Consider the following 16179-nt stretch of genomic DNA (forward strand, 5'->3'; position numbering starts at 1 on the left):
CCTCCGGGGGATGGCGGACGCAGCGCACTCCACAGCTGGTTGAATGGGCTAGGGGCAGGGAAGGGGTGCCGGGGAGGACGGCAGGCGCGGTGGCCTGTGCAGCTGGCTGAACAACAGGGAGACTGGGAGCTGCCTGGTGGTGCTAGCTGTGGAATCCAGTCCGCACTTTCCCGCTCTCCTTCGTGCTCTCCCTCGCCGGTAGCAACGGAGGGCGGGTAGCGCGCGCTCGGAACAGCGAGTTGTTTAAAATCCTTCTAGAACCGTTTCTAATTCCCCCTTGCACAGGGGAAGGGAGAGCGCAAGCGGGGGAGGGGAGGGAGGAAGAAGAAGAAGAAGGAGGAGAAGGAGGAGCCGAGAGGGTGGGGAGAGCGAGAGGGAGGAGGAGGAAGCAGTCTGTCCTGTTCTCTGCCTGTCAATCACCGCGCGGGGGGTGTGCCCTTCTGCGCGGCGGGCCAATGGTGTGTGTGTGTGGCAGCGTCTCCATGGTGACGGGGCTGTTCCCGGGGAGGCTGTGATGGGTTGACAGGTGCGTGACAGTCGGAGCTCTCTGCAGGCATGTACGGCAAAGGCAAGAGCAACAGCAGCGTCCCGTCCGACAGCCAGGCCAGGGAGAAGTGAGTACAACCTGCCTGATCGGGCGCCTACACACGCACATTGCACAACGTAACTTTCCTGCTCGCGGGTGATATGGCCGGGTGCACGCTCCGGGAAAGGAAGGGGGAGCCCGTGGGGAGCGGAAGGGACCGGGCGGGAACGGGCCGGGGCGGCGGGAGGCAGGGAGGAGTTGGGCCGCGGGTGCCCTGGCTCTCGCACCGGGGTGGGCAGGGAGGCCCGACACGGGGGCTGGGGGCGATGTGGAGGGAGGCGATCTCAGGCTGCCCTCTGCGCCGCGGGCGAGAAGGGTCCGGGAAGGGGTCCCTCAGTGCCCCGCGGCGGGAGAGGTGGCGGGACAGGAGGGGCCGACAGGGGCTGGGTGAGTGGGAAGGAGGGAAGCATAGGTCGTGCTGGCGGAGACCATCGCCCCCCCTTCCCCCGCTCCTCAGCGCGGCGGGATGTGGGGTCAGGGAGGGCGACCGTTGAGCCGTCGGCGCGCTAGGGCGAGGACGCAGGAGTGCACTTGGGCGCCCCTTCCTCCTGGCCCCAGCGGGGCCAGGGAGTGTTTGTGGTAGCGCAAGGTTTTGGGACAACTTTGGTAACAAAGAGCCTCAGCCTGGCTGCTGGGGACGGTGCTGCCGCCGGGTGGGGGCGGGGGCATCGGGAGCCTCCCACCGCTGCTTTATAACTCTCTGGCTCTCAACTTTTCATCGGGACCGCGTATCTTCCTGCCCCCTCCGCGTTTGTCTTCCTCTTCTCTGCCTGGCTGGCCCTGCCGGCCGTGTCCGGGCCCGGGGTGCGGGCAGCGGGCAGCGGCCGGGCCGGGGAGGGGGCACGGAGTGAAGTGCATTGTTCTCCGGGAGTTAAAATAGGGATACTGCAAGCAGGGGGGGGATTACTTGCGAGGGATATTGTGTTTCAAGAGACAGGGGAAAGCAGTGGTGTGTTCATCGTTTTGTTTATTTAGTCCGTTAAAAAAACAAACAGCAAAGGTGTTAGAAGAAAGCAAACGGTCGTCGTGTGTGTGAGTGTGTGTGTGTGTGTGTGTGTGTAAAAGGGACACCAAACGCTAGAACTTTGTCAAAATTGGCTAATGCTTAAATAGTCTGCAAGAACTACTTTTTAGGTGTTGGCACTGTGATATGAAAAATATAAATAAAATCTGTTAAAACCATGTAAGGATTTCTTTATTTAAACATACACAGGAGGAAAAAAAATAATAAAAGACTTCAGACTGGGAGAAACTTGACAGTGCGCATGAGAAATGCTGAAAACTGACAATGTAGCACATGCAATAAAATGCCCACAGTAAATATAGTGGCAGTGGTGGGACAATAAACAGTGTTGTTTGGCTGAGCGGGGTTTTAGGATTATTTCCTTCAGATATTATAACGTTATACATTACTTGCAGATATAGTAGGTGCAAAATAATTGGAAGGAAAAATGACTTCCGAGTAGTGTCTCTTTAAGTTCGCTGTAGTTGCAGCTTTGCTTTGCATTACTGAGATTGGTTTAGCACAGGCAGGAGGTGATGGCTGTGAAGGAGGAAAAGTCGAATAAAGCGAAGGGGTGGGAAGAAGTGTATAAGTGGCTTTAGCCTGGTCAAGGCTACCGAGTCAGTCTGCTGCAGCCTGTAGAAGGTTGAGAGAGGCTGTTGAGAGGGTCAGGTGACCTCTAACCAAAAATATGTTTGCGTGTGTCTTCTGCAAAAATAGTATTGCTTCAGAATTGCATTTAACATGACAACACATAGTCCAAACATGAGTGATGAGTTTTCGTTCAGGCAGTTTGTCTTGAACCTTCAACTAGAAGTGGTTTGGGTTTGGATTTTTGGGTTTTGTTGTTGTTGTTTTGTTTTGGGGGAGGTGGGTTTTGCTACAGTATTTTAGGGACTAGATAAGAGAACATGAGATTCATCTGACTGGACAAACAGTAGCCCTATAGGTTTATTTTAATTCCACTTTGCAAAGTCTACCTGATACAAGCTATAGACAAAACTCTCTTGATTGTAGGACTGGAATATTAAAATATTTTCAGTCTTTTTTCTTTTAAGCTGACTTTTCTTCCTGAGTCCTGCTGACATTTTTCTTAGGGCGCAAGATCTCTCAATCCCGATGTGCAAGAAGTCGGGCAGGGGAGGCAGGAGGCCAGCTTGGCTAAGTCAAGACTTCTTAGCCAAACTAAAACACAAAACCAAAATGCATAGGCAGTGGAGGCAGGGATACACATCCTGGGGAGATTATAGGGATATGGCCCAAGAGTGCAGGAAGGGGATCAGGAAAGCCAAGGCACAGCTGGAGCTGAACATGGCTAGGGACGTAAAAATCATAGAATCATAGAATCATTTAGGTTGGAAAAGACCTTTAAGATCATGGAGTCCAACCATAAGCCTAACACTGCCGAGTCCACCACTAAACCATGTCCCTAAGCACCACATCTACAGGTCTTTTAAATACTTCCAGGGATGGTGACTCAACCACTTCCCTGGGCAGCCTGTTCCAGTGCTTGACAACCCTTTCAGTGAAGAAATTTTTCCTAATATCCAATCTAAACCTCCCTTGGCGCAACTTGAGGCCATTTCCTCTCGTCCTATCGCTAGTTACTTGGGAGAAGAGACCAACGCCCACCTCACTACAACCTCCTTTCAGGTAGTTGTAGAGCGCGATAAGGTCTCCCCTCAGCCTCCTCTTCTCCAGACTAAACAGTCCCAGTTCCCTCAGCCGCTCCTCATCAGACTTGTGCTCCAGGCCCTTCACCAGCTTCGTTGCCCATCTCTGGACACGCTCCAGCACCTCAATGTCCTTCTTGTCGTGAGGGGCCCAAAACGGAACACAGTATTCGAGGTGCGGCCTCACCAGTGCTGAGTACAGGGGGACAATCACTTCCCTACTCCTGCTGGCCACACTATTTCTGATACAGGCCAGGATGCCGTTGGCCTTCTTGGCCACCTGGGCACACTGCCGGCTCATGTTCAGCCGGCTGTCAGCCAGCACCCCCAGGTCCTTTTCCTCTGGGCAGCTTTCCAGCCACTCTTCCCCAAGCCTGTAGAGTTGCATGGGGTTGTTGTGGCCCAAGTGCAGGACCCGGCACTTGGCCTTGTTGAATCTCATACAGTTGGCCTCGGCCCATTAATCCAGCCTGTCCAGGTCCCTCTGTAGAACCTTTCTACCCTCGAGCAGATCAACACTCCCGCCCAACTTGGTGTCGTCTGCAAACTTACTGACTGTGCACTCGATCCCCTCATCCAGATCATTGATGAAGATTTTAAACAGAACTGTCCCCAGTACTGAGCCCTGGGGAACACCACTCGTGACCGGCCGCCAACTGGATTTAACTCCATTCACCACAACTCTTTGGGCCCGGCCAGCCAGCCAGTTTTTTACCCAGCGAAGAGTATGCCCGTCCAAGCCATGAGCAGCCAGTTTCTCCAGGAGAATGCTGTGGGCAACGGTGTCAAAGGCTTTACTGAAGTCCAGGTAAACAACATCCACAGCCTTTCCCTCATCCACTGAGCAGGTTACCTGGTCATAGAAGGAGATCAGGTTAGTCAAGCAGGACCCATGCTGACTGAGCCTGATCACCTGGTTGTCCTGTACATGCTGTGTGATGGCACTCAAGATGATCTGCTCCATAACCTTCCCCGGCACCGAGGTCAGACTGACAGGCCTGTAGTTCCCTGGATCCTCCTTCTGGCCCTTCTTGTAGATGGGCGTCACATTTGCTAACCTCCAGTTAACTGGGACCTCCCCGGTTAGCCAGGACTGCTGATAAATGATTGAAAGCGGCTTGGTGAGCGCTTCTGCCAGTTCCCTCAGTACCCTTGGGTGGACCCCATCCGGCCCCATAGACTTGTGTGTGTCTAAGTGGTGTAGCAGGTTGCTAACCATTTCCCCTTGGATTATGGGGGCTTCATTCTGCTCCCCATCCCTGTCTTCCAGCTCAGGGGGCTGTGTACCCAGAGAACAATTGGTCTTTCTGTTAAAGACTGCGGCAAAGAAGGCATTAAGCACCTGTCTTGGTTTCGGCTGGGATAGGGTTAAATTTCTTCCTAGTGCTGTGTTTTGGATTTAGTATGAGAAGAATGTTGATAACACACTGATGTTTTCAGTTGTTGCTAAGTATCTTGTCAAGGACAACTACCCTCCCGGAAGCTACCAAGCTACTACCCCCCAAGACTGGGAGGAGGGAAAACAGCCAGGACAGCTAGCCCAGCTGGCCAACGGGGTATTTCATACCATGTGATGTCATGCTCAGTATATGAATGGTAGGTGTGATCCAGGAAGTACCGATCGCTACTTGGTTATTGGTCAGCGCGGATAGTGAGCAATTGCATTGTGCATCACTCATTTTATATATATTAATTATTATTATTATTTTCTCTTTTCTGTTCTATTAAACTATCTTTATCTCAACCCACGAGTTTGTTTCCTCACTCTCACCCTTCCGATTCTCTCCCCACCCTGCTGGGGGGTGGAGTGAGTGAGCGACTGCGTGGTATTTGGCTGCCTGCCAGGTTAAACCACGACAGCACCTCAGCCTTTTCCTCATCCTTTGTCACTATGTTTCCCCCCACATCCAATAAAGGATGAAGATTCTCCTTAGCCCTCCTTTTGTTGCGAATGTATTTATAGAAACATTTTTATTGTCTTTTACAGCAGTAGCCAGATTAAGTTCTAGTTGGGCTTTGGCCCATCCAATTTTCTCCCTGCATAACCTCACGACATCCTTGTAGTCCTCCTGAGTTGCCTGCCTGTTCTTCCAAAGGTCAAAAACTCTCTCTTTTTTTTCCTGAGTTCCAGCCAAAGCTCTCTGTTCAGCAAGGCCGGTCTTCTTCCCCGCCGGCTCGTCTTTCGGCACATGGGGATGGCCTGCTCCTGTGCCTTTAAGATTTCCTTCTTGAAGAATGTCCAGCCTTCCTGGACTCCTTTGCCCTTCAGCACTGCCTCCCAAGGGACTCTGTCAACCAGGCCCCTAAACAGGCCAAAGTCTGCCCTCCGGAAGTCCAAGGTGGCAGTTCTGCTAACCCCGCTCCTTACTTCTCCGAGAATCGAAAACTCTATCATTTCATGACCTCTGTGCCCAAGACGGCCTCCAAACATCACATCACCAAAAAGTCTTTCTCTGTTCGCAAACAACAGGTCCAGCAGGGCGCCTTCCCTAGTTGACTCCCTCACCAGCTGTGTCAGGAAGTTATCTTCCACACACTCCAGGAACCTCCTCGACTGTTTCCTCTCTGCTGTACTGTATTTCCAGCAGACATCTGGTAAGTTGGAGTCCCCCACGAGAACAAGGGCTAGCGATTGTGAGACTTCTGCCAGCTGCTTATAGAATATTTCATCTACCTCTTCATCCTGATTGGGTGGTCTATAACAGACTCCCACCGTGATATCTGCCTTGTTGGCCTTCCCCCTGATTCTTACCCATAAACACTCAACCCTTTCGTCACCATCGTCAAGCTCTAGACAGTCAAAACACTCCCTAACATACAGGGCTACCCCCACCGCCTCTCCTTCCTTGCCTATCCCTTCTGAAGAGTTTATAGCCATCCATTGGAGCACTCCAGTTGTGCGAGTCATCCCACCATGTTTCCGTGGTGGCAACTATATCATAGTTTTCCAGCTGCACAGTGGCTTCCAACTCCTCCTGTTTGTTGCCCATGCTGCGTGCATTGGTGTAGATGCACTTCAGTTGGGCTATTGACCCTGCCACCTTTTTGGGGGGGAAAAGCCCTAATTCCTACATGACTGTTCTCAGGCGCTTCCGTGGTTTCTAATACATCAGTAATCCTTGGGTCCATCCCCTACCTCCACTGAGATGGCAGACCGAAGGACCTCGCTAGCACACCGTCCCTCAAACATTGGCATGCTGCCCCCAGGCTTCTCTCTAGTGAGCCTGGTTTTCCTCCTTTCCCCCTTCAAATCTAGTTTAAAGCTCTTTCTGCGAGCCCTGCTAACTCTTGCGCAAAGATCCTTTTCCCCCTTTGAGACAGGTGTACCCCATCTGTTGCCAGCAGGCCTGGTGTCGTGTAGAGCGACCCATGATCAAAAAACCCCAAATTCTGCTGGTGACACCAGGCTTGGAGCCAGGTATTGATCTGCTGGGTCTTCCTGTTTCTTCCCTCATCATTCCCTGCAACTGGAAGGATAGAGGAGAACACTACTTTAACATGCAAATGAGGAGAATGTAAGCTAATTGCAACTCCCGTCAGAGCATGCGACCACCCAGGTTTCTAGCTGCAAGGTGTGTGTGTGGGGCTACTCCCAGAGATGGAGGGCGGTAGCAAGCAAGCCTGTGGGAGGTGTGCCCAGGTAGATGAACTGCTCTGCCTGGTGGCCGAGCTTCAGGAGGAGGTGGGCAGACTGAGGAGCATCTGAGAGGGAGATTGACCAATGGAGCTGTGCTCTGCCATCTCTGATGCACACAAGCCAACTCAGCACGGCCACTACGGAGGCAGGTCCAGGATCTGTTTTGTGCCAGGAGGAAGGCAGTGTTACGAGGGATAGGGACGGGTGGAAGCAAGTTACTGCATGGAGTTGTAAGAGGAACCCCTCCTTACCCTCTCAGCTACCTTTACAGAGTAGGTATGAGGCTCTGGGTATGGTAGACAAAGCGCATGATGAGATAGAAGAGGAGGAACCTGCGCAAGCACTCTCGCTAAGGTCAGATTGACCAACCCCTCACATCAAGAGCCGCATTAAGACCAGCACCGAGAAGAAATAACGGCAAGGTATGGTTATAGGTGACTCCCTCCTGAGTGGAACGGAGGCACCCATCTGCAGACCGGACCCTCTTTTCAGGGAAGTTTGCTGCCTCCCTGGGGCCTGAATCAGGGATGTCACCAGACAACTGACGAGCTTAGTACAGCCATTGGACTGTTACCCACTCCTGCTCTTTCACGTGGGTACTAATGACATTGCAACAAGAAGTGTAACGTCAATCAGAAGAGATTTCGGGGTCCTGGGAAGAATGCTAAAGGATTCAGGAGCACAGGTAGTGTCTTCCTCAATCCTCCCAGTAATGGGGAGAGACACTGGAAGAAACAGGTGAAATGACATCAATACCTGGCTCCAGGACTGGTGCCTCTGCCAGAACTTTGGGTTTTATAACCATGGAAGAGCCTTTGAGACACAAGATACGCTGGGGCCTGACGGGATCCACCTGTCCCTATGGGGAAAACGCGTCTTGGGCGTAAACTGGTGGGACTGATTGAGAGAGCTTTAAACTAGGATCAATGGGGGAAGGGGATACCAACAGGAGAGCTGACGCTAAGCCAAGGGTTGGCATGGCACCGCCTGAGGGTGGCAATGCTAGTGGGAACATTTACGCTGCTCCAGAGAGCACGGAGGGCTCAGGAGCACATCTGAAATGCTTGTACACCAACACACGCAGTATGAGAAACAAACAGGATGAACTGGAAGCATTGTCGGTCAGCTCCCAGAGCTACGATATCATTGGTATTAGTGAGACTTGGTGGAATGAGTCTCACGATTGGAGTGCTGGGATGGAGGGCTACAGGCTGTTCAGGAGGGATAGGCAGGGCAGGCGAGGTGGAGGACTTGCACTATACATAAGGGAGAGGTTTGACTGTACAGCCCTTGCAGTTAGTAATGATGTGGTTGAGAGCCTCTGGGTGAGGATTAGGGGGATGGAAAGCAAAGGAGATGTTGTAGTGGGCGTCTACTACCGATGGCCCAGCCAGGATGTAAGTGCTGATGAGTTATTCTATAGGCAATTAGGAGAAATCTCTGGATCGGTAGCCCTTGTCCTTATGGGAGATTTCAACTTCCCAGACATCAACTGGGAATATCATACTGCTGTGATGAGCAGGTCTTGGAAATTCTTGAAGTTTGTAGGAGATAACTTCTTGTCACAAGTACTCAGTGAGCCAACTAGGAAAGATGCCCTCCTAGACTCGCTGTTTGTGAATAGAGAAGGACTCGTGGGGGATGTGATGGTAGGTGGGTGTCTTGGCCACAGTGATCATGAAATGGTTGAGTTTAAAATTTTCAGCGTAATGAGAAAAAAGGACAGCAGAGTTGCTACCCTGGACTTCAGGAGAGCAAACTTTAAGCTACTCGGGGAGCTACTTGGCAGAGTCCCCTGGGAATCTGCTTTTGAGGGCTTAGGAGTCCACGAGTGCTGGTCAGTCTTTAAGAACCACCTTTTAGAAGCACAGGAGCAGGTAATCCCATTGTGTCATAAGTCAAGCAAGCAGGGCAGAAGACCAGCTTGGCTGAACAGGGAACTCCTCATGGAACTCAGGTGGAAAAAGAAATTGTATGATCTCTGGAAGCGAGGTCAGGCTTTGCAGGAAGATTACAGAGCCGTGGTTCGTATATGCAGGGAGAAGACATGAAAGGCCAAAGCTCAACTAGAGTTGAAACAGGCCAGTGTTGTGTCAGACAAAAAGAAAGGCTTTTTAAGGTACATTAATAGCAAGAGGAGGTCTAAAGAAAACATTGGACCGATACTTGTTGAAGATGGTCACCTGACTACTAGGGATGAAGGAAAAGCAGAGGCATTCAATGCGTTTTTTGCCTCAGTCTTTAATAATAGTGATAGACCTTGGGCTGCCTGGTCCCCTGAGTCGGAGGACTACGAGTGTGGGAACAGTGACTTTCCGTTTGTGGACACTGAAATTGTAAGGGACCAGTTGTATCAGCTGAATGTTCACAAGTCCATGGGGCCTGATGGGATTCATCCCAGCGTACTGAAGGAGCTAGCAGATGTTATGGCAGGACCCCTCTCAATCATCTACCAAAGGTCTTGGGAGTCTGGGGAGGTCCCCACTGACTGGAAACTAACCAACATTATTCCAATTTACAAGGGCGTGAGGGAAGACCCAGGAAACTATAGACCTGTTAGTCTAACCTCAGGCACAGGCAACATGGGTTCACAAAGGGAAAGCCCTGTCTAACTAATTTGACGTCCTTCTGTGATAAGGTCACCTGCCTAGTGGATGAAGGGAAGGCGGTGGATGTAGTTTTTCTGGATTTTAGTAAGGCTTCTGATACTGTCCCTCACAGCATCCTTCTGGACAAGTTGTCCAACTGTGCGATGAGCGGGTTCATGGTGCGCTGGGTGAAGAACCAGCTGAATGGCAGGGCTCAAAGGGTTGTAGTGAACGGGGCTACATCTGGCTTGTGACCAGTCACCAGCAGTGTTCCTCAGGGCTCAATTCTAGTGCCAGTTCTGTTCAATATATTTATCAATGATCTGGATGCAGGAGTTGAATGCACCATTAGCAAGTTAGCTGATGATACCAAACTGGGAGGTGCTGTTGACTCTCTTGAGGGACAAGAGGCCTTGCAGAGGGATGTAGATGGATTGGAGCATTGGGCAATCATTAACGGCATGAAATTTAACAAGAACAAATGCTGGATTCTGCACTTGGGATCGAGTAATGCCAGGTACAAGTATAAATTGGGAGAGGAGTCCCTGGAGAGCAGCCCTGCAGAAAGGGATCTGGGGGTGCTGGTTGACAGCAGGCTCAATAGGAGTCAGCCTTGTGCTCTGCCAGCCAAGAGGGCAAAATGCATCCTGGGGTGCATTAAAGACAGTATAACCAGCCGGTCAAAAGAGGTGATTATCCCTCTGTCTTTAGTGTTGTTGCGGCCTCACCTTGAGTATTGTGTGCAATTCTGGGCCCCACGATTTAAAACAGTTGTTAAGGTACTTGAATGCGTCCAGAGGAGGGCAACAAAGCTGATGAAAGGGCTGGAAGGCATGTCCTATGAGGAGCGGCTGAGGACTCTGGGTTTGTCTAGTTTGGAGAAAAGGAGGCTGAGGGGCGACCCCATTGCTCTGTACAGCTCCCAGTCTTTCCCTCCCAAAATTATTTCACATGGCATCTCATTTGAGGCACAGGTTTTACAACTACCACCCACACCTTTCCCATTCCACCCAATTGTCAGTATTTGATAGGTCTCTGTAGGTTTTATCTTCAGTATAAGACATTTTACCCTTGATTTCCACAGATGTACTGGCAGCAAAGGAATGATTCTTTTCTAGTATCTGGAAGGAGTGTTTGTTCCTCCTAACTTAACAAAAATCTTCCCCTTTCCGATTTGTCTCCTTCAAGGTATTCTGGTTGTTGTTCTGGCTCTATTCTCTGCTTTGTACCAGGTTCATTTTCCTTGTCTAGATTCACTGAGCTCCCAGTCAGATCTCTGATCCTGCTGTCAGTCTCCTTAGAGAGTAATTCTTTGTGTTATCTCTCTGATCTGCCATTTCTACCCTACTCCCTCCAGTCTCCTTCACAAGCCAAATCCTAATTATCTCTATTTCCTTACATCTCTCCACTGTAGACTCCAATCGCTCATATTTACATTCTCCTTCTCATCAATGTCCAGTCCCAAATTTCTCTCCAAGCTTCTCCTCTGATCCGATTATTTCCATATGCTTCAGTTCTTTTTTCAGTCCCCCTGCCTAGCCAGTTCCAGTTCATAGAATCATAGAATAGTTTGGGTTGGAAGGGACCTTTAAAGGTCACCTAGTCCAACCCCCCTGCCATGGGCAGGGACATCTTCAACTAGATCAGGTTGCTCAGAGCCCCGTCCAACCTCACCTTGAATTTTTCCGGGGATGGGGCATTTACCACCTCTCTGGGCAACCTGTGCCAGTGTTTCACCACCCTCATCGTAAAAAATGTCTTCCTTATATCTAGTCTGAATCTCCCCTCTTTTAGTTTAAAACCATTCCCCCTTGTCCTGTTGCAACAGGCCCTGCTAAAATGTTTGCTGCCATCTTTCTTATAAGCCCCCTTTAAGTACTGAAAGGCCGCAATAAGGTCTCCCCGAAGCCTTCTCTTCTCCAGGCTGAACAACCCCAACTCTCTCAGCCTTTCTTCATAGGAGAGGCATTCCATCCCCCTGATAATTTTCGTGGCCAGTTCTCTCATTGCACTCTCAAATTCCTGTCAAATTCTTCTTATCCAAAGTCCAATCCCTCTCTCTAACAAACTGCATTCATCCCAGCTCTTCATACAAATTTTCCATCCACAAGTGGATGGATACTAGCCAGTATCCCTTGTCCCCTTCTTAGCTCCTAGATCATGTCTCCTATGCAGCCAGATGCAGTTTCTTAACTCCTTACAGAAAAAGTCTGGTTTCTCCCATAAGCCCTTGGCTACTGCGTGTTCTGTCACTGAATGGGAAAGGATATATGTCACACAGAAACCAAACATTCGGGGCTTGCTCACTTAAATCTGTGAGAATGGCATGTGTGCAGTCTAGTCAGAATGCATCTTTGCAGCATTCTCAGAAGAAAATGAAATATTCAGAGATTACAGTTAGTAAACCCTAAGGATATGCAAATCGATCTTTTTGAAAGGCTTGTATCCTGGCTAAATTCAGATGCTTTGTCATGCAAATGGCAAAAGACATCCCTGGAATAAAATCTCTCATGCTTTTTCAACCAAATTTCAAGTGTTCTAAAGGAGAGTGGTACTACCAGTTTCCACAGTAAAAGTTGCCAGAACATTTAAAACTTTGGAAAATACATTTTTCTCTTTTTCTAATTTTCAAAACCAGCCAAAATATTTTCAACCAAAATTTTACACACACAGAAATTAAATAAATCAGCACAAAGCATATATATGCCATTATAAATTTTCAGCCCAAACAGTTAAATTTTGGCAAAGTTATAAAAATCTTGTTTGGCTACTTTAATACTTGGTGACATTATCGTCTGCCTATAATTTCAGCCAAATGAATTATTAATATATACCTGTTTCTGTTAACTACTGTCTCCTCCGGCAAGATTTAATTATCTCTTAACTGAGTCCAAATCATGCTTACTATAGTGAACAGTATATCTGCTGGGTGGGTAACAGGTTTCAGAAGTCCCTACTCTTCAGTAGCAAAAATTTGCTTAACATTACAGAGGCTATGAAAGGTGGAATTAGACACCCCATTACATTCATAATTAAGAATAAACACAGGAAAGAAAAAAAAGAACTTTTATGAGCAGACCAATTGAGGAAGCAATACAGAAATAGATTTTTTGCCTTTGGAACGTCCAATAAAGCACTTCAGCATGTGCTTAACTATATGCATACAAATAGCCCCACTGTAGGCAATACACTTAAAATTTAGGTATATATTTCAGCACACTGCTAATCTGAAATATGTTTCTATGGTCCATTGTAGGTATCATTGTGTCTATCAGTGACCTGTTAAATCTACAGTGCAAGAGCAATTATTCTTAGTGGTCTGAATTATAGCACATACATTATGTGAAATGCTTTGATATGCTGTCCAATATACCTGCACAATATAGAAGAGCACCTGAAGCACCATGATCAACAATAAATACTGAGAAATAGTTACCATTTCCAGAACCTTCCCTTCTGTGCTCCTCCCTATTAAAAAAAAATATTATTGTAAAATTGCAAAAATTGTTTGTTCATAGACTCCCCAAACAGTATTCCTGCAACTTCTACATTGTTACATACAACAGTTATATATTTTATAAGTTAAACTTAATGGATGAAACCAGTGTGCAAATGTAAAATCTAAATTTTGTAAAGCAGTCTGGATTAAATTATCAATTTTGGGTGTTTTTTGGGGGGGATCAATATCTTTCACCACCTGAAGCTTGAAAAGCTAGCTCACCATTTCCCAGTGACAAATAGCAAGTTTATCATTGATGGCAATGAATTTTTAATCTGTATCTTACTTTTACGTAGCTTACAGACAAAGCAAAGATATCTCAGTGGCAAAGATAACCTTAGTAATGTAAATACATGCAATGCTGTCTTTTCAAATAATAATAAAAATCCACACAATTCTCCAGAAATCCACAAACCCTCCAAAACCTTAGGAAATCTCAGAGATTTGCTCAACAGCAGCAGAATCAAATGAGGAAAGCATTGCTAAATTTTTCTGTATTTATGGAGAACTCTATTGGTACCACCAAAAAGACAGAAATTGTGTAATTTTAGCTGTTTTCCTGCCTGGGAAGAGATATATATCAAGGCAGGCACTCAAACCATTCATATAGAAGACCCATACATCCAAACAGCCAATCAACCAAGACAGACTTGAGGAGAAACAAAGGGGACACTTTCTGTTTCTTCAAAGCAGTGCAAGCTATATGGAAAAGAAAAAGAGAAAAATGCCCATCTTCCTTCATGCAGCCAACTGGCAGGGATCAAACTTACAAGACATTTACAAGTAGGGTCATGCAAAAAAATGGAGCAAGAATACCATGTTCACAGCAATTAAATATTCTCACTTTCTTTTGGTCCTCTCCTACCCCAAGCTGCAAAGAAATCAATAATTGATTTTAATGCTTGTCTCTACATTGTTACATTGATCATGCATCCTTTTATATTAAACTAAATAGAAGTCTCTAATCACCTGGTAATTTTTAAACAAAATTTGCATGCTTGCTGAGCCCCAACAAGAAAAAAGCATCTTGGGAAAAACCTAGTTTAGAGGACTGCTGAAAGATCAAGATAACTGAACACAAACCAGCTAATCCCTTCAGAAATTAATTTTGCTTATAACATAAGTCTTTTTAAGTATTTTTATATATTTTTTTCTAACTTTAAACACTGCTTATATCTACAGATATTACTATTGGAGAATGCCAATAGAAGTGCTGTTTAAAAAGGTATATAACTGGATATAAAATTTGCATGGTCCAATCCTTCTTTCTCCAAGATTAAAAGTTCATAGAGTTTTGCCACTCAATGAAATGTTAGGAGGTCCAAACTCCTAATCTGAATTAATCCAATTTTAAGGAATAAGAAGAAAAATAAAAAAAGATATATTTGCTGTGAAGAGATAACAAAAGAGGATGTTAAGAAAAATTTTAGTCTTTTTCCTTTAACAATTTAGACGAGCCTTATTTGGCTCTGGCACAGCATGAGTAGAACAAGAGCTATTGTTTAATACAACTTTATCATCCATTATGCAATAGGGGTGGCCTGAACCCAGAATTAAGTCACAACTGTTCCAAAACGGGAGGAAGTGGGGTAAAAACATTTCTGATTTTTCTCTTTTCATCTTCTTTGCGCTTTACAGATACCATGCCTTCATTTTTCAGGTTTTACCTAGCTGTACTGTACACAGCTGTACACTTTATACCTCTGTGGTATAAAGTTAGATATTTTTCCTGAATTCATCTATCCACACTTCAGGTTTGTTGTTAAGCTACATAAAAATAGGTAATTTACCCCCAAGGTCACATGGGAGGGACAAAGAGAAAGACTATAAAATGAATGCAATCTTTGGAACTGAAAACTTGCCAGAGGCTTCTGTAAGTGACTTACAAAACATCTTCATTTTATTTAATAGAAATTACCTAACCTCAAAAGACAAATATTAAAGGCAGCTTATAGTGAGATACTGTCGTGGTTTAATCTGGCAGGCAGCCAAATACCACGCAGCCGCTCACTCACTCCCCCCGCCTGCCCAGTGGGACGGGGAGAGAATCGGAAGGGTAAGAGTGAGAAAAACTCGTGGGTTGAGATAAAGACAGTTTAATAGAACAGAAGAGGGAAAATAATGATAATAAATAATGATAGAATATACAAAATGAGTGATGCACAATGCAATTGCTCACCACCCGCGCTGACTGATAACCAAGTAGCGATCGCTACTTCCTGGATCACGCCTACCGTTCATATACTGAGCATGACGTCACATGGTATGGAATACCCCATTGGCCAGCTGGGCTGGCTGTCCTGATTATGTTCCCTCCCATCTTGTGTACCTAGCTCAGTCAGCAGGCATGGGAGCTGTCCTTGGACTAGGAGGGCACTTAGCAACAACTGAAAACATCAGTGTGTTATCAACATTCTTCTCATACTAAATCCAAAACACAGCACTAGGAAGAAATTTAATCCTATCCCAGCCGAAATCAGGACAGTATCCACCCCTTATTCTATACCATCTACGTTGTGCTTAGGTCTCACATTTTTCGATACATTTCAATTAATCACCACTATCTTTCTTTTTATATATACATATATATATATATATGCACACACAGATATCATTCACTTAGTCTATGGACTATCCCTTTAAACTGTCCATTGAGTTCATTTAGTCCACGACTTTGGGCTCCATCTGTCATAACAGTCTTTCAGGGCGGGAGAGATGGTGTGTGGTGTTGGGCTGTTGCATGCTGAAGCCAGTTCTCATTTCGGTACTGCTGCGCTCGTCCAGTTCTATCATCGTTGCACTTTGCTTGGTTTCATCGGAGGTAGTTCATTCTTCGTTAATCTGGGTGATTTTCACGACTCTACCATTGATAGCAACCATAGAAAAAATGATATACAATATCATATAAAAATTGACATCATAAAATTCAGTTCATTGGCTATTTTCACCCAAAATCAAATCCCCTTGAGGTACACACCAGACTTCCCCATCCTTTCGCATTACCCACCAAGTGCACCCAGGTCCTTGAGCAAAAGCAATCCCACGGATGGGTTTTCCCTTGCCAGAGGCAGGAGTAACCCAGACTGTCTTCCCCAGCATATTTCTTATGTGCACGACAGGGACTTTATCTCCATCTACAGTACATAAGAGTTTTGATTGGACAGGGCCAGCTTGAGTGACAGATCCCCTGGTG

The 16179-nt window shown here is 46.9% G+C and overlaps 1 protein-coding gene across 2 annotated transcripts in view; it reads left to right on the forward strand.

Annotated features, from left to right (window-relative positions):
* Positions 1–463: 463 nt before the first annotated feature.
* LOC142074857 (single-stranded DNA-binding protein 2-like) overlaps positions 464–16179 on the forward strand; it is a 271522-nt gene continuing 255806 nt past the window's right edge. For both annotated transcript variants that reach the window (XM_075135771.1, XM_075135770.1), the window contains exon 1: positions 464–614. In XM_075135771.1, the coding sequence (XP_074991872.1) occupies positions 556–614 (59 nt within the window). In that variant the 5' untranslated portion in view covers positions 464–555. The remainder of the gene's footprint in view (positions 615–16179) is intronic.

The sequence above is a fragment of the Calonectris borealis genome, chromosome W (assembly GCF_964195595.1).
Source record: "Calonectris borealis chromosome W, bCalBor7.hap1.2, whole genome shotgun sequence".
Classification (NCBI taxonomy): Eukaryota; Metazoa; Chordata; class Aves; order Procellariiformes; family Procellariidae; genus Calonectris; species Calonectris borealis.